The sequence below is a fragment of the Bufo gargarizans genome, chromosome 2, assembly GCF_014858855.1.
Source record: "Bufo gargarizans isolate SCDJY-AF-19 chromosome 2, ASM1485885v1, whole genome shotgun sequence".
In the NCBI taxonomy this organism is placed as follows: domain Eukaryota; kingdom Metazoa; phylum Chordata; class Amphibia; order Anura; family Bufonidae; genus Bufo; species Bufo gargarizans.
Window position 1 is genome coordinate 392,630,064 of NC_058081.1, and position 26,352 is coordinate 392,656,415.

At 41.4% G+C, this 26,352-nt stretch overlaps 1 protein-coding gene and 1 long non-coding RNA gene across 11 annotated transcripts in view; one reads left to right on the top strand and one right to left on the bottom strand.

Moving 5' to 3' along the window:
• Positions 1 to 26,352, bottom strand: part of CPLX2 (complexin 2) — an 84,729-nt gene that overhangs the window by 36,565 nt on the left and 21,812 nt on the right. For 2 of the 4 annotated variants that reach the window (XM_044280814.1, XM_044280815.1), the window contains exons 2-4: positions 24,167 to 24,265; positions 14,282 to 14,457; positions 12,048 to 12,104 (exon numbers count right to left, since the gene is read on the bottom strand). In XM_044280814.1, the coding sequence (XP_044136749.1) occupies positions 12,048 to 12,104; positions 14,282 to 14,457; positions 24,167 to 24,197 (264 nt within the window). In that variant the 5' untranslated portion in view covers positions 24,198 to 24,265. Of the gene's footprint in view, positions 1 to 12,047; positions 12,105 to 14,281; positions 14,458 to 20,005; positions 20,374 to 24,166; positions 24,266 to 26,352 lie in introns of those variants that run through there. The other 2 variants (XM_044280816.1, XM_044280817.1) reach the window with 2 other exon arrangements.
• Positions 874 to 25,963, top strand: LOC122928213. 7 transcript variants are annotated; one of them, XR_006387863.1, is made up of 5 exons: positions 874 to 1,081; positions 2,756 to 2,887; positions 13,164 to 13,217; positions 15,091 to 15,188; positions 25,635 to 25,963. It is a non-coding gene; the product is annotated as an uncharacterized LOC122928213 (long non-coding RNA). The 7 variants fall into 7 exon arrangements; XR_006387861.1 differs by lacking the exon at positions 25,635 to 25,963 and adding an exon at positions 15,421 to 15,572 and having other exon boundaries at positions 15,068 to 15,188; XR_006387862.1 differs by lacking the exon at positions 25,635 to 25,963 and adding an exon at positions 15,421 to 15,572.

Genomic DNA, 26,352 nt, shown 5'->3' on the forward strand with positions numbered 1-26,352 from the left:
CGGAGGAGTGCCAACGGTTTGCATTGCTTATATATATATATATATATATATATATATATATATATATATATATATATATATATATATATATATTTATATATATATACATACACACATATACAGCTTAGTCCGGTAATATAATTGTTATCTTCATACTTGCTTACATTTTACATTCTGACCTTGTGCTCCTACAAACCAGCAGTAAAATGCATTGTGAGGACTCCTGAGCTCGCGAAAATAAGGGAGAGGACTCAAGGAGTCCTCCTTTCAATGCATCTTACTGCTGATTTTCTAGAGCACGGTGTTGGAATGCAAGTGAATATGAAGATAAAAATTACATAACCAGACTAAGCTTCACTTGGATTATACATTTCTTACTCTAGTTTTGGGTGTGTTTTGGAGCTGACAGATTCCCTTTAAATTTCAGCAATTTATGCTTCAAACCTCTACTTCTTCTTTATCCACTAACATGAAGTTGTGATTGATTACAGACACAGTGAAGCTGCAACCACTTCACTGTTTCTAGGCAAGGTCTGGACACAGAGTTCGAGGTAAGGGCAGATGGCAATATGGTGAAGACTGTAAATAAGGACTGAGGTCAGAGCATGCGGCAAGATAGCAAAATCCGTAAGACAAGATACAAGGTCAGGGCAAGCAGCAGTAAGGCAAGGTCCGTTAAACAAGGTGCAGAATCCGGTACAAAGTAAAAGGCAGAAATCACAGAAACTCCTTCGCTCACAGGGACTAGATAAGGCTAGGAACCCAAGTTGCTCAGACGCCTTCCTGGAGAAGGAGGCACCTTTAAATTCCTCATGCAGACCGCCCATAGGCTGCGGAACACAGGAAGAGTGCACATGCTGCCTCACATAAGGAGAGACACGTCCTCACACACCCTAAACGTACACAAGGAACTCTGAGCCAGAATGCAAGCTTTGCTCAGAGCCAGGAGGGAGATGCTGGCAGCTGGAGTGGAGACCACAGCTAAGAATCCCGCTTCCTGCGCCTGTCAGCACAGTGTGCAGCAGCGGGAAGGAGTGAGGAAGCCCGGCGTCCATACCTTCATGTGAAAACAGAATCGCAGGTACGGAAAGCTGGGCTAACACACCTCTTAACACTGCTAAAATCTCTACTGAGGCTGCTGTAATCACAAGACATTATTTGCTAGCAAGTTGCTCAACATCGTATCTGCCTCTTATTGAAATGAATGGAGGGTGTAGACTGGAAGTGAATGAAGTTAATAAACAGGTTAACTCCTATAATTTTTTTTGCCTTAGGCCCCTTTCACATGGGCGAGATTTCCATGCGGGTGCAATGCGCGAAGTTTCACGCATCACTAGTGCGTTGCGGGAAAATAGCAGCATACTCTATATTGTGATTTTCACGCATCACTTGTGCGTTGCGTGAAAATAGCAGCATACTCTATATTGTGCGTTTTCCATGCAACGCAGGCCCCATAGAAGTGAATGGGGCTGTGTGAAAATCGCAAGCATCCGCAAGCAAGTGCGCATGCGGTGCGATTTTCACGCACGGTTGCTAGGAGACGATTGGGATGGAGACCTGATCATTATTATTTCCCCTTATAACATGGTTATATGGGAAAATAATAGCATTCTGAATACAGAATGCATAGTACAATAGGGCTGGGGCGGTTAAAAAAAATAAAAAATTATTTAAGTCACCTTAATCCACTTGCTCGCGCAGCCCGGCATCTCTTCTGTCTTCTTCTGTGCTGTGTGCAGGAAAAGGACCTGTGGTGACATTACTCCGGTCGTCACATGATCCATCACCATGGTAAAAGATCATGTGATGGACCATGTGATGACCAGAGTGATGTCACAACAGGTCCTTTTCCTGCACACAGTACAGAAGACAGACAGAAGAAATGCCGGGCTGCACGAGCAAGTGGATTAAGGTGAGTTAAATTATTTTAACCCCTCCACCCCTATTTTACTTTGCATTCTGTATCCAGAATGCTATTATTTTCCCTTATAACCATGTTATAAGGGAAAATAATACAATCTACACAACCCCGATCCCATGCCGATTTTTACCGAACATGCCGATTTTTCTCACTCGCGTGCAAAACGCATTACAATGTTTTGCACTCGCGCAGAAAAATTGCGCATTTTCCCGCGATACACCCGCCTCTTATCCGGGCAAAAAACATGACGCCCGTGTGAAAGAGGCCTTAAAGAGGACTCTCTCATCTTGCCGTTAATACGAGATGAGACACAGTCACCGATCAGCCGGTCGGCAAACAGATCTTTCAGTAGTTCCCACTGTGGGTGATCGAGCTATGCCGATTCCGAGTTAGAAACTCTCCTTCACATCTGTGACATATTATTATTATTAATAATATTTTATGGATGACAATCTCTGCACAGTGCTGTGGCCACTATATAACTGAATAAAATAAAACGGTGTTTGCATGATAGGACTTAAAAATAAATAAATAAGGGAATACTTGTTTTTCCATTTTCTTGTGCTCGTTTTTTCCCTTTCAACATATGGGATGCAGTGACAATATAAATCCAGGTACAGGTCCCAAAGCCCCACCCAGAGGCACTTTTAAATCCAACAGAACAGTATGTGCTCATCTGTCATTCGCATCACCTGGAGCACAACTCCTGTCATTGTCCAGACTTTGCACAACAGCTGCTGCATTGAAACCCCAGTGCACGCGATCAATGCCTGATTAATCCTATAACTATATTTGTTCCTTTACTGTTCTCTTTAAACTCCCTTTTCATTGTAGGTCTAACTGTGAGCACACACAAAGCAGCAGAAGAATCTATAACCAGCATGAGCACGCTCCATCTATCAGCTGTTACTGAAGTAATGACTTATTGTATTATGGATCTGCGGGCCAGAGAGGCAGGTGTGAAAGGTTAGATCATGTCAGCAGTCTACCTTTAAGTTACAGTTGGTCTTTACATCCTAACATCATTTTGATGGAAGATGGAGCCTAAATGTTAGATATTAGAAAAACGAGAGAGGACAGATTGTATTTACAGTTATGGCTGCCCTCGATAACATGTAAATATACATCAACGTAAGGTCTCCTTCACTGATACTTTTAGGTCTATACAGAAGGGATACAGCTTGTTTAGATCCTTCTCCTTTCAATCTGTTCGGTTCTTATTTTTTTTAAAAATGCTAGTAAATAAAGAGTCAATTATTTACCATATTTCATACAATACAGTGCTGACATTCTGCAGCAAGGTGCAGGGTTTGTCATTATTCATATCAGTACCAGTTACAAACAAGGCTCACAATCTAATTGGGGCTCTGGAGGAAGCTGGAGCAACTCCACAAGTATACAAGAAGAATATATAAACTCTACACAGATGGTGTCAGATTCAAACTGGACCCCAGTGTTGCCAGTGACGTAACCAGCACTGATGGGTGGGCTTTAGCGCTGCCCTAGTCATTTTACAGGCTAGGGCAGCGCTAAAGCCCTCTCATTAGTGACGGTGCTCACTACTAGGTAAGTCACCGGAACTCAAAAAAAAAAATACAAAAAATAAATATAAACTTTGCCCTGCGCGATTCAGCACAGGGCAAAGGAGAGCATCAGAGCATAAAAAGCTCTGATGCTCATATCAGAGGGGCTACCTGGTTAAAAATGGGAATATGTCCACTTTAATCATTTAAAACCGTGACATACATTTACTTATTCTGTCTAGTATTTAGACAGTGTAAACTTAGGCAAAGCAGTCTAAAGATGCCCCAAATTTATCACAGGGGCTCATGCTACATGATTCATTTGGTGCATCTTCCTAGATAGGTTAGACAGTTTTGTCCTACGATATCCACTTATTGCTTAACTTAAGTTGTTGTTGCATTTCAAATCATGACCCTGTCCTCTATGCAAGACCCCCTTATCTAGAGGGGCACAAAGTGTCCAAAACACACAGATGTGGCGTTAGGTATGTACCCCACTATTTTGACATATTTACTGACCATTTGACTTTGCAAAACTCCCCCATTTAGTATTCTACACGAGGCATATGCTGCTATATGCATCGATCCAACCACATGCCAAATGAAAGCATTCAGTGTGCCAGTTCTGCTGATCTGACTGCAGGGAATGGTAGTGGTAGCAGCTGCTGACTGGAAGACTCTCCTGCTAGCAGAGTAGAGATCACCCACGTGTAGGCAGGGTCTACACCAATTTTTTAAAATCTAGGACAGCACAACTTTCATGAGATTGTCTCTAAAAATAAAGGACAAACTCTGGCTAAGCCTCATATTTTACTCAAGATTACAGCATTTATTTACACCTAGAAAAAGGGTACACATTTGTATAAAAAAGGTGGAACCTGCGTCCAGCACCTCACTTCAGCTTTTGGCTTTTTTGGGGGGGGAGGGGGGAACAGTATACTTGTTATGTGCCTATCTATTATTGTACCCAGGGAAGCCAATCATATCCAAAACAACAAAATGACTTGTTACCACGTTCTGTTACTAATTAATAGAAGATAACACACAAATCCCAGCCGGTCCTGCTATGTATAATTTGTGTGTGTCAATAATTAGAGCGGTGAGTTGGCACCTCCCCAAAGTGTAATAATTATGCCATAATAAAACATTTAATAATATAAAGAATGACTGCAGTATAGTGAAAAGAAAGCCACTGTCATGGTCAGATACGAGTAGAATATGACCAGGAGCAGACATAGGAAAGCTAAATTGCCAAGGGTTACTGCTGGAGTGAAAGGTGTCTCTGTATGATGTACCTCTACAGGTAAAGTTTTCAAAGTTACAATACTGTGATCAATGTATGTAACTTCACCTCCTCACCATGGCCGTATAATACAGAATAAGGTCACACAATAACCATGGCATCTAGCTTTCCAGCTTTTCAGTACTAGTTATGGTTATACTCTAAGTGCAGCTTTTGGCAGATTACCAGGTTGGAACACATAGGTAAGAGATTACAATAGAGTACTACGGTGATTGAGGAAAGAATATATAAAACCAGCCATACACATTAGATAAGTGCCATTCTAGTGCCACTGGCTGATCATCTAATGTGTAAGGGGGCCTCCTTGACAACAGCAGATTCTGGGGAGATCAGCTGCCCAATCCTGTTCTCAGGAAGACAGGTCAAAAACATATATACTGGATGAAGGTTAACAGCTTCCAAATGGGTGTAAAGTAGTCCAAATAGCTTTTTTGTGTAGAACAACAGAAATGCAAGGGTTCGAATAGCACATGCTTGAACAAGGTCCCTGAACAGAGGAAAACATTGCTTTTCTGTTATGCTGGACAAGTTATTGGAACAGCTTTAAATAAAAAATAAGAGCAATTCACACTGACTAGTAGACATGTACTATTGTTACAGATACTAAATAATAACGATTTGTGGATGTGACCAGATGATCCTTCATGTTCCTTCCTCATTAAATATATGTGAAGTAGTGAAACGAAGAGGCCATAAAATCTGACCGCCACCTGTACTGTTCTTGATGAATGAATGAGCCAATTGTGTACCGCGTGTAACAGGAAAAAACTAAGATTTGATTAATGACCATCTCAGCCTTCACATTCTGTGGCCCTACAGATATTAGGTAACTGCATCAGGCACTGTGATAAAGAAGTGAATGGAAACATATAATACATTACTTTTATGGAAGAAGAGTGGCATGTAAAAATGTAATTCCCCTTTCTCTGTCAGTTGTGGTCCTTCAGATCCTAGAGCCTCAATGAGTATACAGTGCATAGAAGGAGGAACACAACAGGGGTCATACATCAATAGGGTTAGGGTATATGTCATTTATGTATTTAAGCCAAACTGAGCCACATTCATAACGTTGTTGCCAGACTGTTCATAAATTAATTGCCATGGAAGAAAGTCTATACGCCAGCTTTACATTGTCTCACATATGCATGGTTTGCTAGTGAACGCCGGCATGCATATGTCAATACATAAAGACAGGTCCATAAATATTGGGACATGGACACAATTCTAGCATTTTTGGCTCTATACACCACCACAATGGATTTGAAATGAAACAAACAAGATGTGCTTTAACTGCAGACTGACAGCTTAAATTTGAGGGTATTTACTTGCAAATCAGGTGAACAGTGTAGGAATTACAACAGTTTGCATATGTGCCTCCCACTTGTTAAGGGACCAAAAGTAATGGGACAGAATAATCATCATAAATCAAGCTTTCACTTTTTAATACTTGGTTGCAAATCCTTTGCAGTCAATTACAGCCTGAATTCTGGAACGCATAGACATCACCAGACACTGGGTTTCATCCCTGGTGATGCTCTGCCAGGCCTCTACTGCAACTGTCTTCAGTTCCTGCTTGTTCTTGGGGCATTTTCCCTTCAGTTTTGTCTTCAGCAAGTGAAATGCACGCTCAATCGGATTCAGCTCAGGTGATTGACTTGGCCATTGCATAACATTCCACTTCTTTCCCTTAAAAAACCCTTTGGTTGCTTTTTGCAGTATGCTTTGGGTCATTGTCCATCTGCACTGTGAAGCACCGTCCAATGAGTTCTGAAGCATTTGGCTTATTATGAGCAAATAATATTGCCCGAAACACTTAGAATTCATCCTGCTGCTTTTGTCAGCAGTCACATCATCAAAAAATATAAGAGAACCAGTTTCATTGGCAGCCATACATGCCCACGCATCACTGATGAGGTGGTATGCTTAGGATCATGAGCAGTTCCTTTCCTTCTTCATACTCTTCTCTTCCCATCACTCTGGTACAAGTTGATCTTGGCCCCATCTGTCCATAGGATGTTGTTCCAGAACTGTGGAGGCTTTTTTAGATGTCGTTTGGCAAACTTTAATCTGGCCTTCCTGTTTTTGAGGCTCACCAATAGTTTACATCTTGTGGCGAACCCTCTGTATTCACTCTGGTGAAGTCTTCTCTTGGTTTTTGACTTTAACACACATACACCTACCTCCTGGAGAGTGTTCTTGATCTGGCTAACTGTTGTAAAGGGTGTTTTCTTTACCAGGTACAAAATTCTTCGGTCATCCCCCACAGTTGTTTTCTGTGGTCTTCCGGGTATTTTGGTGTTGCTGAGCTCACCGGTGCGTTCCGTCTTTTTAAGAATGTTCCAAACAGTTGCTTTGGCCATGCCTAATGTTTTTGCTATCTCTCTGATGTTTTTTTTTTTTTTTCAGCCTAATGATGGCTTGCTTCACTGATAGTGACAGCTCTTTGGATCTCATCTTGCGAGTTGACAGCAACAGATTCCAAATGCAAATAGCACACTTGAAATGAACTCTGGACCTTTTATCTGCTCATTGTAATTGGGATAATGAGGGAATAACACATACCTGGCCATGTAACAGCTGAGAAGCCAATTGTCCCATTACTTTTGGTTCCTTCACAAGTGGGAGGCACATATGCAAACTGTTGTAATTCCTACACTGTTCACCTGATTTGAATATACATTTCCTCAAATTAAAGATGACAGTCTGCAGTTACAGCACATCTTGTTTGTTTAATTTCAAATCCATTGTGGTGGTGTATAGAGCCAGAAATGTTAGAATTGTGTCAATGTCCCAATATTTATGGACCTGACTGTATATCACAGAGGTCCCACTGTTGGGCATGTTAGTATCTGAAGTGATAAATGGACCAATTTGTTAATAATTTTGGTGTACGAACAACTCAAAGGAGATAATACAGTAAATATTGCTATGTATGTGTAATATGGTATATTATACCATTCTTGTTTTTAAATGTATGCTCTGTACATGATTTTAGGGTACTTTCACACTTGCGTTGTTGGATTCCGGAAGGCAGTTCCATTGCCGGAACTGCCTGCCGGATTCGGAAATCCGTATGCAAACGGATAGCATTTGTTTCCGGATCCGGCTGACAAAGGCATTGAAACACCGGATCAGTCTCTCCGGTGTGCAGAAAGAAAAAATGTAGGCGTGCTCAAACCCTGTGACACCGAGCACGGACCATGCCAGGAACCACGGCGTTACTTGAGTAAAAAGAGGAAAGGGTCCAGCTCGATTAAAATGTTACCTTTATTTTTCAGTGCAGATAAAAGCCAGTTACAATCCAGTCTACATGTTTCATCTCAAGAAACATGTAGACTGGATTGTAACTGGCTTTTATCTGCACTGAAAAATAAAGGTAACATTTTAATCGAGCTGGACCCTTTCCTCTTTTTACTCAAGTCTCTCCGGTGTCATCCGGAAAAACGGATCCAATATAATTTTTTTTTGCATGCGCAGACCAGAAAACCGGATCCGGTTTTCTGGAACACTTGGTACTGGATCCAGCATTAATACATTTCAATGGAAATTAATGCCGAATACGGAATTCCGGCAAGTGTTCCGGAATACCGCAGCATGCCAAATACTGTAAGAGGGACTGAACTGAAGACATCTTGATGCATCCTAAATGGAATGCTTTCCATTCAGAATGCATTAGGATAAAACTGAAGCATTTTTTTCCCCGGTATTGAGCCCCTGTGACGGAACTCAATAACGGAAAACTTTAACGCAAGTGTGAAAGTACACTTATATGATGTATGCATGTGAAACCAATGGGGCTCATTTGCTATGCTGGTCTTGATATCCCCTGCGCAGCTGGAGGATGTGCCTCATCCTTCAGTCCGTGCACCAGCTCATAGCAGGTGTAGATTTAATTTATCATTTACACCAGAAAACTAGCATAAATGATGATAAATGTTCCTGGGCTGATGATCCTGCCCATGCATTACCCTTGTTACAACCTCTTTTTGGAAAGTGGCATAGAAATGCCAATGGTGAGTAAATATAGTCTCAAAGGGAGTTTAAAAGCCAAAAACCATGGTTGGCAACTTTTTTGTGGTGTAGGGGTAATCATTAGGCTTGAGTGAATCGAGCTTTAGATCACAGATCCGAAGTCGATTAGTTCAAGTACTTACTCTTTAATGCTGTATCTGTACAGAATTAAAATGTATTGGCTCCGTGGAGTCAAACTTCTTCTCGCCCGAAGTCACGTAAGACTTTGGTTAATTCCTACTGTATTCATATCTGCGTATTGAAAAACTATTTAAAATAGCAATCGGAACTGGGCTTTGATACCAAGGTAGCAGCCAGTATTAAAGCCCAGTTCCGATTACTATTTTAAATTGTTTTTCAATACACAGATATGCATACAGTAGGAATTCACTGAAGTTTCCCCCGACTTTGGTCAAAACAAACTTTGGCTCCATGGAGCCAATACATTTAAATGCTGTACGGATACAGCATTAAAACAAAGTATTTGAACTAATCAACTTCAGGTCTATGATCCAAAGGTCGATTCGGCCAAGCCTAGTCATTGTAAATGACCCAACATATTTTAATCCATATATGCTTATTTTTCTGTAAAAAAAAGAAATTACATATTTTCTGATACCCTTATTCCATTTCAGCACCACACAACACCTGCAACATGCCTTATTATATGTGACTTATTTTCATACGAGTACACCAACGAACCATGTACAGATTGCTCTTAGCTGGAAATTGTTAAAGGGATTGAGACTAAGTCCCGGCGCCTTCTGTTTCAGTAGCTCCCAATGTGGTGCCTGGGAAATATGGAAACAGCAGAGCACAGCAAGCTATACTGTTTCTCTAACTCAGAAACAACCTATCTTGCTGTACTATGCTGTTTCCATAGCACCCATGCACTACAATGGGAGCTACTGAAAAGGTGAGCACCTGTCACGGTAGGTAAGATAAGGGAAAGATGCAGAACACGGCAAAGCAAATAAAACAACTGACTAGGGAACAAAGGGGTGACCTCATAGCAATCCCCAAAACACTTTCTCTAAGCTGCTATGCCCATGCGCATATCTCGATGATAGATATGCACATGCCCACATACCTAAGACTAAAACACACTGAACCAAACCCTCAGCTGTAGGGAAGAGGGAAAGAGACACCCAGCTCCTTCAACAATCGAAGGAGCTATCGTCACCCTAGAAGCCTTGTAAAAACAGACACAGAAGGAATAAGGGAAAAGGACTTATCTAGACATGTGTTGGAGCAGACAATCCAAACTTCCAGAGCTCACACAAGGAAGAACTATAACCCGCAAAGGCTATAGGTAAAAGGGAGGAATAAATAGCCTTACCAATTACCTAAATAACAACACATGGGAGGAGGTGGGATTCTGTTCAAACCCACAACAAAACAAACTGTCAGATCGAGTCACATGCAGAACACCCACAGGACAGGGCGTGACAGCACTGGACTGCTCCTCCATTTCCCGGCCAGCTGGTGGTTGAGACTTGGTCTCATCTCACCTTAGTAAAAGTGAGGTGACACAACTCCTTTAAGCATAAGAGATATTCAGTGCTTCGTGTTTTTCTACATTTTACAAATTTAAAGGATATAAAAAAAAAAAAAAAGTTCCCATAGTAACTGAATGTTTCACTGTTCTGCTGTATATAATGAATAACCACAGTAGAATATGAATATGCCAAGGTTACTTTCGGTTTTTTATCTAATCAGTTAGGCTACATGTACATGACTATGTGTTTTGCGGTCCCAAAAAAAAAAAAAAAGAGGACATCCATATGCCATCCGTTTTTTTTTGCGGATCCATTGTAACAATGCCTAAAAACGGACAAGAATAAGACATGTTCTATTTTTTGGGCGGGGCTACAGAACGGAGATACTGATGCGGACAACACATGGTATGCTGTCTGCATTTTTTGCGGACCCATTTTTTGCGGACCCATTGAAATCTCATGTGCATGAGACCTTAGAAGAGAAAAGGTCACAGTTAAAGGGGTTATTAAATTTCACAAACAGCCCCCCATGCGCTGCTCCTGGTCCCTGCACCGCTGCTGAAACTTCTCCCTGTACATGGATGAAAACATCGAGCAGCCAATGCCAGGTGGGAACGGGGATGAGCCCGCGATGCTAGGAAGGCTCGTCCCAGTCCCTGCCTGCCATTGATTGCTCGACCCCTCCGCCACCCCCAATTCCCTTTTCATCCGTGTACAAGGAGAAGCAGCAGCGGCGGTGCGGGGACCAGGAGCGGCGTAGGGAGCGGGTAAAGTATAGTCCTACGGAGGGGCCTGGCATATGTGGGGGGGGGGGGCTGTTTGTGAAATTGGATAACTCCTTTAAATAAACTGCAGTAGTTAGGAACTATTGAAAGTTATAACTTAAAACTGTCAAGTTCACAGTAACATTAACGTTAACTGTAGCTGTATTATAATGAATAATTATTAAATGTAATAATTTACAGCGATTGTCCATCCAGTAAAAATGGCATCTTCTCAGATTCCCTGCCTTTTCCATGGTTTGCTGAGTAGTCACATTTCCTGTGTTGAAACAGGAAGTCAGAACGGGAGAAGTAGGGGATCAAAGATAATGGACTTATTTTAAGCAATTCTGACCCATTTTTATTTTTGTAACCCTTTTTAATGTAAAGTATTGCTTTATCACGCCGCATCACCATATACTGATCTCATTGGTACTAAATGTTATACCCTCTCATTTATGTCCAAACTTACGGTATGTTACTGCACATTTTAACATACAGTAGACTGTTAGAAATAATGGAATATTTGTTATATTCTTTATATTGGCACACAGTAAATGAAACTTGATGCAAAAATGAATACTTTGTGTACCTGGAATGATACGGAATATGAAAAATAGGAATCCATTTTCTGTCTTATGCTTGAAACATGTTATGTCCCTCCAGCTGTCATATCCGTTGATAATTTAAAAGAGGTTAAAGGGAACCTGTCACATTGAACATGGTGTCTGAGCTGCAGGAAGAATATTATAGAGCAGGAGGAGTTAAGCACACTGATATACACTCACCTAAAGAATTATTAGGAACACCTGTTCTATTTCTCATTAATGCGATTATCTAGTCAACCAATCACATGGCAGTTGCTTCAATGCATGTAGGGTTGTGGTCCTGGTCAAGACAATCTCCTGAAATCCACACTGAATGTCAGAATGGGAAAGAAAGGTGGGCTACAACAGCAGAAGACCCCACCGGGTACCACTCATCTGCACTACAAATAGTAAAAAGAGGCTACAATTTGCACAAGCTCACCAAAATTGGACTGTTGAAGACTGGAAAAATGTTGCCTGGTCTGATGAGTCTCGATTTCTGTTGAGACATTCAAATGGTAGAGTCCAAATTTGGCGTAAACAGAATGAGAACATGTATCTATCATGCCTTGTTACCACTGTGCAGGCTGGTGGTGGTGGTGTAATGGTGTGGGGGATGTTTTCTGGGCAGACTTTAGGCCCCTTAGTGCCAATTGGCCATCGTTTAAATGCCACGGGCTACCTGAGCATTGTTTCTGACCATGTCCATCCCTTCATGGCCACCATGTACCCATCCTCTGATGGCTACTTCCAGCAGGATAATGCACCATGTCACAAAGCTCGAATCATTTCAAATTGGTTTCTTGAACATGACAATGAGTTCACTGTACTAAAATGGCCCCCACAGTCACCAGATCTCAACCCAATAGAGCATCTTTGGGATATGGTGGAACGGGAGCTTCGTGCCCTGGATGTGCATCCCTCAAATCTCCATCAACTGCAAGATGCTATCCTATCAATATGGGCCAACATTTCTAAAGAATGCTATCAGCACCTTGTTGAATCAATGCCACGTAGAATTAAGGCAGTTCTGAAGGCAAAAGGGGGTCCAACACCGTATTAGTATGGTGTTCCTAATAATTCTTTAGGTGAGTGTATTGTTGTGTGTGAAAAGGTTCAGTAAAACTTGCAATTTATACATGTACCTATTCCTGCTCATTCTGGGCTTTGAAGTCAAGCAGGCGGTCTGATCAGTGATTGACAGCTATCTGTATACACAGTCATCGAGGGCAGGCTGTCAATCACTGATAGGACCGCCTCCTCGACTTCAAAGCCCAGAATGAGCAGGAATATAAATGTATAAAATACAAGTTTTACTGACTCTTTTCCCACAAAGCTATCTTTCAATCTGCTCAGCTCCTCCTGGTCTATAACATGCTGCCTGCAGCTTACATTGCATTTTCATGGTGATGGGTTCACTTTAAGGCTTAAATCCAGATCAATCTATTAATAAAATGCTAATATTATATATGTCATTAATTGATATATTGTAATTTTGACATCTTTGTTTTAACATCTATCACTGGGTCAACATACTGACTGGTTCACATGTCTAAAGGGTCATTGGCATCTGGTCTTAACAGGCGTCCTGAATTTTCCCCATGATCATACGGTAAATATGATTTTTAAAACAATCTTCTGAGTGTACATTTTTAAAATATAATGTGAATGTAACCCATGCTGCAACCTTTTGCCTTACAAAAATGCTTCTACAACCTGCATTATGCAATTGACCACTAACAACTAAACTAGCTTTCCCCTAGTAAAAGTTAGCAGGCAATTTATAAGTGACTTTACAACAGAAAACTGGCCTACAAAAGTCAAACATTTTGGACCATGCCTCATTTGTGACTTCTGGTCATTTTGAGCCATTTTCCACAAAGATGTGGTATAGGCAGGACTTAATGGAAGGGCTGTAGCTTACCACAGCCAGTAAAATAATTAGAATTTATGCCAGTTTACAGATTATATTTTTTTTCCAAACATTATTTTACTTTGACTTAAAAGGGACACTGTCAGGCCTTCTGAGCATAATTAGATCTTTATATGCCCTCCTAGGTCTTGTAATAAGTTTCCAATTCATATAAGTATTATCCCTGTGCGCATTGTAAAACGTGAAAAATAATCTTTATAATCACCTGTCAATCAACTGTCCTTTATGCCCAAGGGGCGTTCTTTGCGCCACATTTGTGCCCAGCCGCGCCCAAATCAGTATTCACTTCGCTGGCCGGTATTTTCCTGTCCCTGACATTCAGAGATCCTGCGCATGCACAATACGGAGTTACGGTCATCGGCATCAATAGAGGAAGATGTGATCCTGGCGAGCGAGGGTGCCGGGCGCATGCGCAGGAACTCCGAATGTCGGGGACAGGAAAATACCGCCCAGCGAAGTGAATACTGATGAGATGGGTGTGTCTAAGGATCTGGCAGTTGGGGCGTGGCTGGGCACAAATGCGGAGCAAAGAACGCCCCTTGGGCATAAAGGACAGTTGATTGACAGGTGATTATAAAAATTATTTTTCACGTTTTACAATGCGCACAGGGATAATACTTATATGAATTGGAAATGTATTACAAGACCTAGGAGGGCATATAAAGATCTAATTATACTCAGAAGGCCTGACAGTGTCCCTTTAAGTTAACTTTCACAATCAAAATGGAATTAAAAGAGGGCACCTTATCTCTTATTTGTTGCCGGACTTTCTCCCTTTCTGCTTCCATCCTGGCATGTTTGGCCTTCCTCTCATCCTCTTGTTGACGCAGTGCTTCTTGTCTTTCTTCTTCTTTCTTTTGGGCATCTGGATCTTTCTCTTCTTCACCTCCGAGCATCTTCCCCATATCCTTTGTTGCCCCTGTGTACAATGGGAAATAAATCATGACATCAAAATGGAGAATGGAAAATACTGTAGAAGCCAAATAACGTGGTAGGAAATAAATAGATTTTACAGTTTACACCTGTCCACAGTTATTCACTCTATCCATCACATTGCCCAAGAAACAAAGTTTGAGGCTATTGGGGCACATTACTATGTCAATGTTGGCAAGTTGATTTTATTAATCAATAACTGTCCCATGATGCCACTGAATTGTGCAAATTACTTCCATGCATTTTGCAAGTACAATAAAAAAGTAAAATATATACATGATAGGGTACACTTCCCCTATCATTTTAATCTACACACCATTCTTAAACTACTTAACGCCATTATACAATATCTGTCAGTCACTCATCTCATTATACCTATTTTCCCTAAAATTTCATCAAAGTCCCATATACATTTATTGGTAGAATATGGTTTCCTTTAAAGGAGTTATTCTAGCCCTATTGTAACTGTCCGCTTATCATTGTGGATCTTGTTCAGCACTTACTGCTGGGTGGAACCTTTCTGCCTCCCTTTGGTTCCCTGGGGAATTTTTTGATCAGCAGGATTACAAGACCTCTCCTTCTTCCTGTCTTAAAAGGAAAGCTTTTTCCTGTATCTCAGATGCCACATGTTAGCTGTCTGCATAGGATTTCATGGAAGATGTCCGCAGAAAATCCCTAAAGCTTAAAGTTTGTACCCCCCTTGGCAAGTGGATCGAGGTATGCAGAAAAGTGTGCATTGTTATAAAAGGTGTATATGATCTAGAGATAAACCCTGTTCATGCTGTTTGGTTTTAAATACGCTATACTGTATAATCCAAGGCACTTTGCATGTAACCATGTTTCTTTGAATGTTCAATGTAATTAGATGTGTGTGCAGACAACTGTAATTAACCCTGTAACCCCCTTTTTGGTGACAACCGTAAATAAGTGTGTTGTATGTCATTTACAGTTTTCACGGTGCTATGGTACTATGGTGCTTACGATATTCATGTTTACGGTGCTCAAGGAAATAAAGAAAATAATATTCAACCCTGCTGCGCACCTTTGTTCCGAAAGAATAAAACTACTGCACCCGTCAGAATCTCTCCTCTTGTTATTTATTCGATGCCAAAGGGGCCGTAACACCTATAATGCCCCCCAAAAAGCCCAGGCACCACAAACAGGTCATATTTACCCTGCTCCCCAGTAGCCCTGTGGCTCCTGATGCCCGCACGGCCGCTGCTGCATCTTCCCATCACGCAGATCAAAACATCCTGCAAAGGGGCAGGGGGTGGATTTGGGGGGTCTTCCAATAGCAGGCCGTCATGGGAACGAGCCTACCTAGCATCGCGGGCGATGCTAGGGAGGCTAGTTCCTGTTGCATTGGCTGACAACATTCACCCCCTCCCTTCACCGGATGTTTTGATCCAAGCGAGGGGGAGATGAAACGGTAATCGTGTAAGCATCAGGAGGAACGCAGGTGCCGTAAATATAACCTGTATGCAGTGCCCAGGCATTTTGGGGGGTGTTATAGTGGTTGGATAACCCCTTTAAGGAAGAATATGCTAGTTAAGGAGTCACTGATGTTAAGGGGTTCTCCAGGAATTAAGAAAATTAAATTACTGAAAATACTTCATTTATTATAAATATATTCCAAAATGCCTTTTAATTACTTGTTTTGTCTGGGGATCAATCAGGGAAAATAAAATGGCCTCTGTCCTACTACACAAAACCTGAGCAACACTGAGCTAAAGAGCTGCCTTATCCTTCTATCTGCTCTGCTTGTCAGGGGTTATGATCCTGAATACAGTTTAATATGATCTTCAGCTGAATCACTGTAGGAATGGAGTCCATGAGGAGACATGAAGTACAGAGAGGAGGTGGGGATGTGGTAATGAACAGCAGTACTTGTATGCAGTCTCCCTTACCATAGCCCCAAATTACCACAGTCTGTCCATCCTCTCTGCACTTCATGAACACCATTACTACAGAAATTCAGCTAAAAAAAGAGAAGGCTTCTGTAGCTTTATAGCCCAGTGTTGTGAAGTACAGGTTTTCTGTGTACTAATAGGACAGTAGGCATTTTAAGTTCCCTGATTGCTCCCCAGACAAAACAAGCCTGTATAACTAATGAAAGGCATTTGGGAATTTATTTATAATAAAGTAATATTTAAGTTTTATTATTTTCTTAATTCCCAGAGAACCCCTTTAAGGTTACATATACACATTACACTATTGTTGGATCAACCTTACATTTTCAGTGGGACTGGCCATCAATCTTATGTGTATAAGGATCTCTCGGCGCTCCCCCAACAAATAGTATTGGAGGAGAGAAGGATCGGATGAACTGAGTGTCAATGCCTGCTCCTTTTGTTCTTTCAGGTGATAAGAAACTACCAGGTGTCTGGCAGTGGCTTCCTCCTCTCCCCATTGTGTATACACATGAATGTTTGGTAAAACCGAGTCTGTATGTGTATGGGGGAATCACGAGAGATAACTGTTGGCCAAATGAGCATTCAGCCAACAACTAATAGTGTTGGGCGCGAATATTCAAATAGAAAATATTAATTGCGTATATCAGCACGTTGAGAATTTGCGAATATAGTGCTATACATTCGTAATTTTGAATATTCTATATTATTTTTCATCAGTAACCTCCCTTCTTGCTTATGGGCCAATGAGAAGGCTGCAATGTCTTTGTCTGAGCTTAGCAACATCCCTAGCAACCAATAGGAAAGTTGCCTGCCCCTTACTATATAAGAACCTCCCCAGCAGCCCTTGTATGCAGAATTTTGCAGATCTGAGAGAGACACCAGTGTTATTGCTGAGCTCTGTGCTTTCCTGTGTCATTACATTAGATAGCGTGTGTGTGTGTATATATATATATATATATATATATATATTTTTTTTTATTATTATTATTATTATTATTACTATTATTATTGAAGATAGTTAGTGGGAGAGTCAGTGTAGGTTAGATAGTGATATAGTGTAGCTGTCCATACATACATCCATAGTGATGTGATGTCACAAGTTAACAATACTTGGTGCACCAATCACTAATAAGTAGTCAGACCTGTTAAAATGTGAGGTTGCACGTATTGCGCCAAAATATTCGCATCATCAGTGCCGATTTTGCAATAGCGAATATATTAGAACACTCTATCTGCATATAAAGCTATTGTAATATTCTGCCATGCCAACCGATTTCTCCAGTCTCAGGAAACTTCTAGCAGCTTGAAAAATGCAGCAACAGTGACCCACACCTGTATTTCCTGCACATGCCGCAAATAATACATTGCCGATTTTTCGCAATCAAGAAAATAAATCGCGAATTTGCGAGTATATGACGATTATTCTACCAAATATTCGTGAAATATTGAAAATTCGAATATTGACCTTGCCACTCATCACTACTAATAAAGATGTCTGGGCCCCTTTAAGCGTCATGTTTGCCAAAATGTGAAGAGTTTATATAATCAGACTAAGTCTCTTTTGCACTTTGCTAATCACATCTAAATATTTGAATTCATTTTCACATGAGATTAGATTGTTATTTTATCTCCCTGAGACAATTATTATTATCAGACTGCTCAACCCCTTGGGATTTTCTCCAGAAGCAGCAGGAATATTTTGATACTGAATACGTACAGGACATTCAAACCTCCTCTAAGAGTTGAAGTGCAGTCTAGATACATGTCTCAGTAAGACCTGATCTTAAAGAGGACCTTTCACCGATCATGACATTGTGAACTAATATACAGACATGGAGAGCGGCGCCTGGGGATCTCACTGCACTTACTATTATCCCTGGGCGCCGCTCCGTTCTCCCGCTATGCCCTCTGGTATCTTCGGCCACTAAAGTTATAATTAAAATAATCTCCCAGGTTGTGAGCTCTGCGCTGCGATTGGCCAGCGCTACAGCAGAACAAGGGCAGACTCCGCCTACTATAACTTAGTGACCGAAATCTCTGCCTACTATAACTTAGTGACCGAGGGATAATAGTAAGTGCAGTGAGATCCCCGGGCGCCGCTCTCCATGTCTGTATATGTAGTTCACAATGTCAGGATCGGTGAAAGGTCCTCTTTAAGTATAATAGCCATAAAAGTGCAACTCAATTAAATGGATAAAAAGTAATACAATATCGAAATTTACAAATATAAAAAATATAGACTACATGGTCTGCAACCCACAATATTATTCAATCAGAAATCTGTTCTAATTTATCCAATATTCAACTCATTTTGTTTCAAGTCTTGTTCAATATGTTGATGAAAAGAATTCCCCAAAAACATACCAAATAAAAAGGATTTTTAGATCACTAAGATGATGGATAGCTCATTAACCCCTTCACGACTGCAATACGTTTATATACGTGATATTTGCACATGCCCCGTGCAGCTACCACGTCTATAAACGTCAAGCCAGCTCTTTAATCCAAGCACTGCAAAGCGGCCCCTTGCCGGAAATCGATCCGATTGGTTAGTCTGTGCAGTAGCTGTCAATAGCATACTGACAGGCACTCTAATAGGATGTTCCTCTAGCATGGTGTAATAGAGTATATACACAAGGCAGACTTGGGGTCCTTTATTGGATCTCATTCGCGGACTGCCAATGACTGACAGAGGGAGCCTTCTCCCTTTGCAATTACTTTTAACCATGACATCAATGGTGTTAAATGACCAGGATCGGTGCTTCTGTCGATCCGAGCCATTAGAGCAGGAGTCTGGCTTTCATATGAGAGCTGAGCTCCTGCTCTCCGCTGCCTTCTTACAGCAGCCTAGACTAAGGCCACAAAAAGGCTCATCGGCAGTCATTAAGGCATTGAAAAATAATTAAAAAATTTTAAATATAGAGGATGTCTGTATCCCAACATGACTGATGGGTATCACTTTAATAGCCTCTACTATGCTGCCAATCTTCAGTGAAAGCACCTAAAGCCTGAGGGGAGACATTTCGATTTTGCCAATAGTCCTTTCCTACTCAGTATAAGCCCTAAATACTATTTACAGTTGCAAGAAAGTATGTGAACACTTTGGAATGATATGGATTTATGCACAAATTGGTCATAAAACGTAATCTGATCTTCATCTAAGTCACAACAATAGACAATCACAGTCTGCTTAAACTAATAACACACAAAGAATTAAATGTTACCGTGTTTTTATTGAACACACCATGTAAACATTCACAGTGCAGGTGGAAAAAGTATGTGAACCCCTAGACTAATTACATCTTCAAGAGCTAATTGGAGTGAGGTGTCAGCCAATTGGAGTCCAATCAATGAGATGAGATTGGAGGTGTTGGTTACAGATGCCCTGTCCTATAAAAAAAAGAAAACACACACCAGTTCTGGGTTTGCTTTTCACAAGAAGCATTGCCTGATGTGAATGATGCCTCACACAAAAGAGCTCTCAGAAGACCTACCATTAAAGGGGTTGTCCCATTTCAATGATCACTGTTTAATCTGCTAATGATATAACAGTGATCATTTTTGTAAATACAATGTATTAGCCAATTCCCTTCCTTTTTGATAAAATCCTTCCCCTCCTACCTCTGTGTTGTCATGTGTCTCCCCTAGATACGGCCAACTCTCCCTGCCGAATGCAGGCGCCGCGCCTGCGCAGATTAACCACATCATCCAGTGGCCGGCCTCTCCTCTCTTTCATGAACGCGCACAGCCGGCCGTTCATTTCCTTCTGCTGCTTCTGACACAGAGCCACGCATGCTCTGTTTACACTGCAGACTTGGGAGAGAGGGAGGAGGGGCTGGAGAGGAGTCAGATTACACTCAGCTCTGCCGGGTAGTGAAGGAACGTGCTCAGCGTCCTCCAGCTCTGTCCCTGATCAGACCTCACTATGTGCTCTGTCCCTCTGTCCCTGATCAGACCTCACTATGTGTTCTGTCCCTCTGTCCCTGATCAGACCTCACTATGTGTTCTGTCCCTCTGTCCCTGATCAAACCTCACTATGTGTTCTGTCCCTCTGTCCCTGATCAGACCTCACTATGTGTTCTGTCCCTCTGTCCCTGATCAGACCTCACTATGTGTTCTGTCCCTCTGTCCCTGATCAGACCTCACTATGTGTTCTGTCCCCTTGTCAGGTCACATAACAGCTGGCCCCACTGCTTCTCTGATAAGGTGGCCCCTGCTTTGCACTTCCTGACATTAGCATGGGCTGATGTCCAACTGCCCCACACAAGCTGCTAGTTGTATGAAATAGTAATGTGGCCCCAAGAGAAGTCAACAGGGCCACACTGTACCTCCACATGCCTCTGCTTTCATTGTGACAAGTTCTAGGGGAGAATACTGCTGGATAGAAGTGTCCTATAGTTGCACAATATGGCGGCACTTCTGTATCATAGTGCCATATAATGACACCATATGGCAGCACACAGAGAACAGAACTTCAATAGAAGTCTATGGGGCTATACACTACCTCTGCATGCCTTGCATTATGGACTGTTCTAGGAGAGAATACTTCTGAATTATAGCTCAATATAAAACCATATGGCGGCACAAAGAGTACTTGAGACTTTACAAAGCAAGAATTTCCCATCCCCCATTCTGCTTTCTCTACACTGATAAATGCCCCGCCATCTCTCTGGTAAAAAAATGCCCCGCCATCTCTCTGGTAAAAAAATGCCCCGCCATCTCTCTGGTAAAAAAATGCCCCGCCATCTCTCTGTTATGTTCCAATAGAAGTCTATGGGGCTATACACTACCTCTGCATGCTTCTAATTGCATTATGGACTGTTCTAGAAGAGAATACTTCTGAATTATGGTGCAATATAAAACCATATGGCGGCACAAAGAGTGTACTTGAGAATTTACAAAGCAAGAATTTACCATTCCCCCTTCTGCTTTCTCTATACAGATAAATTCCTCGCCATCTCTTCGTTAGGGCTCATCTACATGAATGTGTGTTGGCCGTTCCATGCATTGGGGACCGTAAATTGTGGTACCCTATGTGCGGGCAACATCCGTGCAGCTGCCGCAGACGGCTCCCAGACCCATTCACTTGAATGGATCCGTGATCAGTCCGTTCTAGTAGTGCAAGCACGACTTTTTTGCAATGCGTAGGCATGGCCAGAAACCCCACAGAAGCACTCTGAGGAGCTTCCGTGGGGTTTCGCTCAGTGCACCGCATCTCCCGGATTGCGGACCCATTGAAGTGAATGGGTCCGTGATGCGGGGCGCACAGACAGATGTAGCTGAGCTCTATATAAAGAGGTTCAGGGAAGAGAGGTGTAGCAGAGCTGATTCCCCAGCAGGGGGAGGGGCCTCAGACACTGCAGGATGCCAGACTGAGAGTCATACTATTCACATGAACGAGCACACAGGACTCAGCTCTCAGTGTGATGTCATAAGGAGGTGTGGCCGCCTTCACTCTAGCTACCTAAGCCCGCCCAGCCTTATCTGCAGAAAAGCAGGAAGTTACCAGCAGAGTGACTGCAGCTCAGGCTGATTTAGCAAAGTGGGAAAACCCCTTTAAGAATTGTTGACTTGCATAAAGCTGGAAAGGGTTATAAAAGTATCTCCAAAAGCCTTGCTGTTCATCAGTCCACGGTAAGACAAATTGTCTATAAATGGAGAAAGTTCAGCACTGCTGCTACTCTCACTAGGAGTAGCCGTCCTGTAAAGATGACTGCAAGAGCACAGCACTGACTGCTCAATGAGGTAAAGAAGAATCCTAGAGTGTCAGCTAAAGACTTACAAAAGTATCTGGCATATGCCAACATCCCTGTTAGAGAATCTACGATACGTAAAACACTAAACAAGAATGGATATCATTGGAGGATACCACAGAGGAAGCCACTGCTGTCCCAAAAAAAAACATTGCTGCACGTTTACAGTTTGCACAAGAGCACCTGGATGTTCCACAGCAGTATTGGCAAAATATTCTGTGGATAGATGAAACCAAAGTTTAGTTGTTTGGAAGAAACACACAACACTATGTGTGGAGAAAGAGGCACAGCACACCAACATATAAATCTCATCCCAACTGTGAAGTTTGGTGGTGGGGGCATCATGGTTTGGGGCTGCTTTGCTGCGTCAGGGCCTGGACGGATTGCAATCATTGAAGGAAAAATGAATTCCCAAGTATATCAAGACATTTTGCAGGAGAACGTAAGGCCATCTGTCCACCAGCTGAAGCTCAACAGAAGATGGCTGTTGCAACAGGACAACCACCCAAAGCATAGAAGTAAAACAACAACAGAATTCACACAAGACATCCCAAGAATATTGCTGAACTGAAACAGTTCTGAAAAGAGGAATGGTCAAGAATAACTCCTGACCGTTGTGCATGTCTGATCTGCAATTACAAGAAAAGTTTGGTGGAAGTTATTGCTGCCATAGGAGGTTCAACCAGTTATTAAGTCCAAGGGTTCACATACTTTTTCCACCTGCACTGTGAATGTTTACATGGTGTGTTCAATAAAAACATGGTAACATTTAATTATTTGTGTGTTATTAGTTTAAGCAGACTGTGATTGTCTATTGTTGTGACTTAGATGAAGATCAGATCACATTTGTGCAGAAATCCATATCATTCCAAAGGGTTCACATATTTTTTTCTTGCAACTGTATATGGCAAGAACGGGGATAAGGCTTCATGCATAGGACTACAGTATATGAATTTTGCGGTCCACAAATTGCAAATCCATAAAATACAGATACCGAAACTCTGCTGTCATTTGTGCATGAAAAAGATCCTGGCAAGATTAACAATTTATGGACATGCTGGCACAATCACTGATAATTAACAAGTAAAATGTACCTTTACTCAGAAAGCATCTTGAAAACTTGAAAACATTTTAAAGTGAAATTGATACAAGTTTTTCTGATATGAATCAGAGAGCAGGATCATGTGAGGGGCAAGCACAGGAGGTTGTGGTATTGAATTTCTATGTAGGGGTTGCATGAAAGGGCCACTTTGTCCAGACTCAGTACTGACTCTTGTCAATAGCCTGAGCCTTGAATAAAAGTGATCTCCTGTCTTCTAGTCTCATCCACTCTTTAAGTAAGTATAAATCCGACACCCACTGAAATCAGGAGGATTATTTACCAGGAGTGGGCCGTTTAAAAAAAAAATAATTATTTTATAAAGCAAATATATTGCTGCATTTGTGGGAGGGGAGGCTAATTACAAGGCTAATTATACGCACCTGTGAGCCCAGGCTGGCTGATTACTAGGCTATTTATAGGCACCTGTGGGCGCAGGCTGACGCTGATTCAGCCGATTTCACCCACCCACACCATCTTACAGTCACTTCACATTAGGGTGGCCCCCTTTAGGCTGCCCTACCACGGCAGTTATGGCATAACTCCACTGCTTGTTGTAGATAGGGTTAGATAGGTTAGGTTCACCTTTCTGAAAGCTGATCCGACCACAAATGAGATATATATATATATATATATATATATATATATACACACACACACACAAAATATTTTAAAAAATCCGTTCACCACTTTTGCCATTTTGACTGGCTTCAACAGTGATGTGCTGCTTGTGGTCATGTCACCACTGAAGCCATTGGCTGGAGTAGTTCATGTAATAGCTAGAAAGATGTAAACAGTGCCAGGACCGGAAGATGAAGACAGCGGAGGCAGCATGGACGACCGGAGCGACGTGCAGCTTATGAGAGACAATATTCATTTCAACACAGTCGGTTAGAGTCAGATGGACACAGGTTACAGAAGGTCTCTTACCCCCTAAAGCTTGCTTCATAACAAAATCCATGGTCCTCTGATGAGATCTGCCCTGCCGGTCAAAGAGGTATTCTCATTCAGTACAGTTGGAAGCAGACACTATGAGAAAGAGACAGAAAATATTCAGAAATGTATAATATTCAAAGAAAATTGATAAGACAAAAAAAATGACTGCTATTTATTACACCACTATATAGAAACTATATACCAATGAGTAATTTGTCTATTACAGGATACAAATGATGCATCTGCAGTACTTGACTCATGCTCGTTAATCTCCCCATATGAATAGAACCTGGTCCCTCTGGATAGGGAGGAGTGTATATTTCTCAGTATTGATGTAAAATCAGAAGCTCAAAGAACTCAGCTTACACTTTTGCTGACCTTTTCTCACGGAGGTTCCTGTATTTTTAGCTTAGTATTCTATGTTTGTATCACACTGCAGCAGAAACTTCTTAATTACATGCAATTGAGCAAGAAGAACTTGACACTTATCCTGTCGAAAATAGAACGTTGGATTATTTTTGCCATCAGTAATTAGAGATTCGGAGAGGGTTATCTTAGGATGAGAAACATATTTGCAATCATACACATTTCCCCTGTTTGTCACAATGAGGTGTGGCCCTCATGTTTTGGGGTGTGATGTTACATAGGGTTATTCTTTTGCAGCAAGGAGAGTAGGTGTAGTAGTCATATTTGGGGGTGTGGGCAGGCGTGGTTATTCATATATGGGAATAAGATGCTTAATAGGAAGGGGGGCGGGCGTGGCTGTTACCGTATATTGATGTTCATTTGTCATTCATCTGGATAGAGAATTACAGTACGTGGTATATTCTAATGAAATATGAAGTGTTACTTGGACAATTGGAGTAATTGATACTAATCTGCTAATGTGCATGGAGACTTGTACACATCGGTGCTGAATTTCAGCAAACACATTAGTAGCAGCCTCAGTCCTTGACATCAGGGCATATAATAATATACAAAACCCTGCTGTACTAATTTAGGCTGATGGTACCGACAGTAACAGGTGCCTAATGCTGGAAGATATGAATCTATTGCAAAATGTGCGAACACGCATCATGTATCATAACTTTTACATAAGGACTGCACATAGCAGAATTGTTTTTGTAATGGAACACTGCTTCATTAAAGAGCCTAAACCCTGACAAGATGTTCATGCCCTAACAATATGGCATGAACCCTTACATGAAAGTGATCTGGCCATCAATGGGGAGTTCAGTTTTGATATTCCCATAAGGTCATGGGAGCGGTTTTGGTGCTTGTGGTTTCAGGTGTATATCATATATACCGTTATACAGTAAATACACTCTTAATCTATATAATCCATAATATTATGCATATAATCCATTATAATATAATGGATTATATGCATGACATCAGATTATTGTATTTTTCTCTTGTATATGTGATTGTTTTTAATATATCTTTCTTTAATTGTGTCCAGAGGTCTGTATGAAGATCCAAAATCGGATGCTTAATAGAATAACATTATACATTTGGAGCAGCTGAATTCTCCCAGGGATCCAAATGCGAAGTCCGGATAGAATGGTCACTGGATGAAGTGAATGGATTAGTTAGATGTCATCCCACTCTTTATTGTGCGTCAAGTGTACCTAAACTCTTCCATTTACTTTATTAAAACTTACTATAAATGCCATAAAAATGAATTCTTCTAATATATGGTACTTTGGGGCCTGTTTTAATAGAGCTCTAAATTGGCAGTGGATCCGCCGTAGTTATAAAGAGGTTCAGGCCTCTCCATAACTTTGGCGCATCCAGTGCCAGTTCTAAATGTAAGAAATCTTCCAAGCTGTCTTACATTAAAACCTTTTTCTACACCTAAAACAGACATGGAAAATGGCGAACGAGATGGGCCTGCCAGCGCATCCCCACCCACAATTTTAGACCTGGCGTGAGCGGGGAAAAGTCGTAGATAGCAGCTATAAAAATATAAAGTGCATTAGAAAAAAAAATATTTATGCCATTTACAATACGTTTTAATAAAGTATAGAGTCAGGTCCATAAATATTGGGACATCTACAATTCTAACCTTTTTGGCTCTATACACTACCACAATGGATGTGAAATGAAACAATATGTGCTTTAACTGCAGACTGTCAGCTTTAATTTGAGGATATTTACATCCAAATCAGGTGAACGGT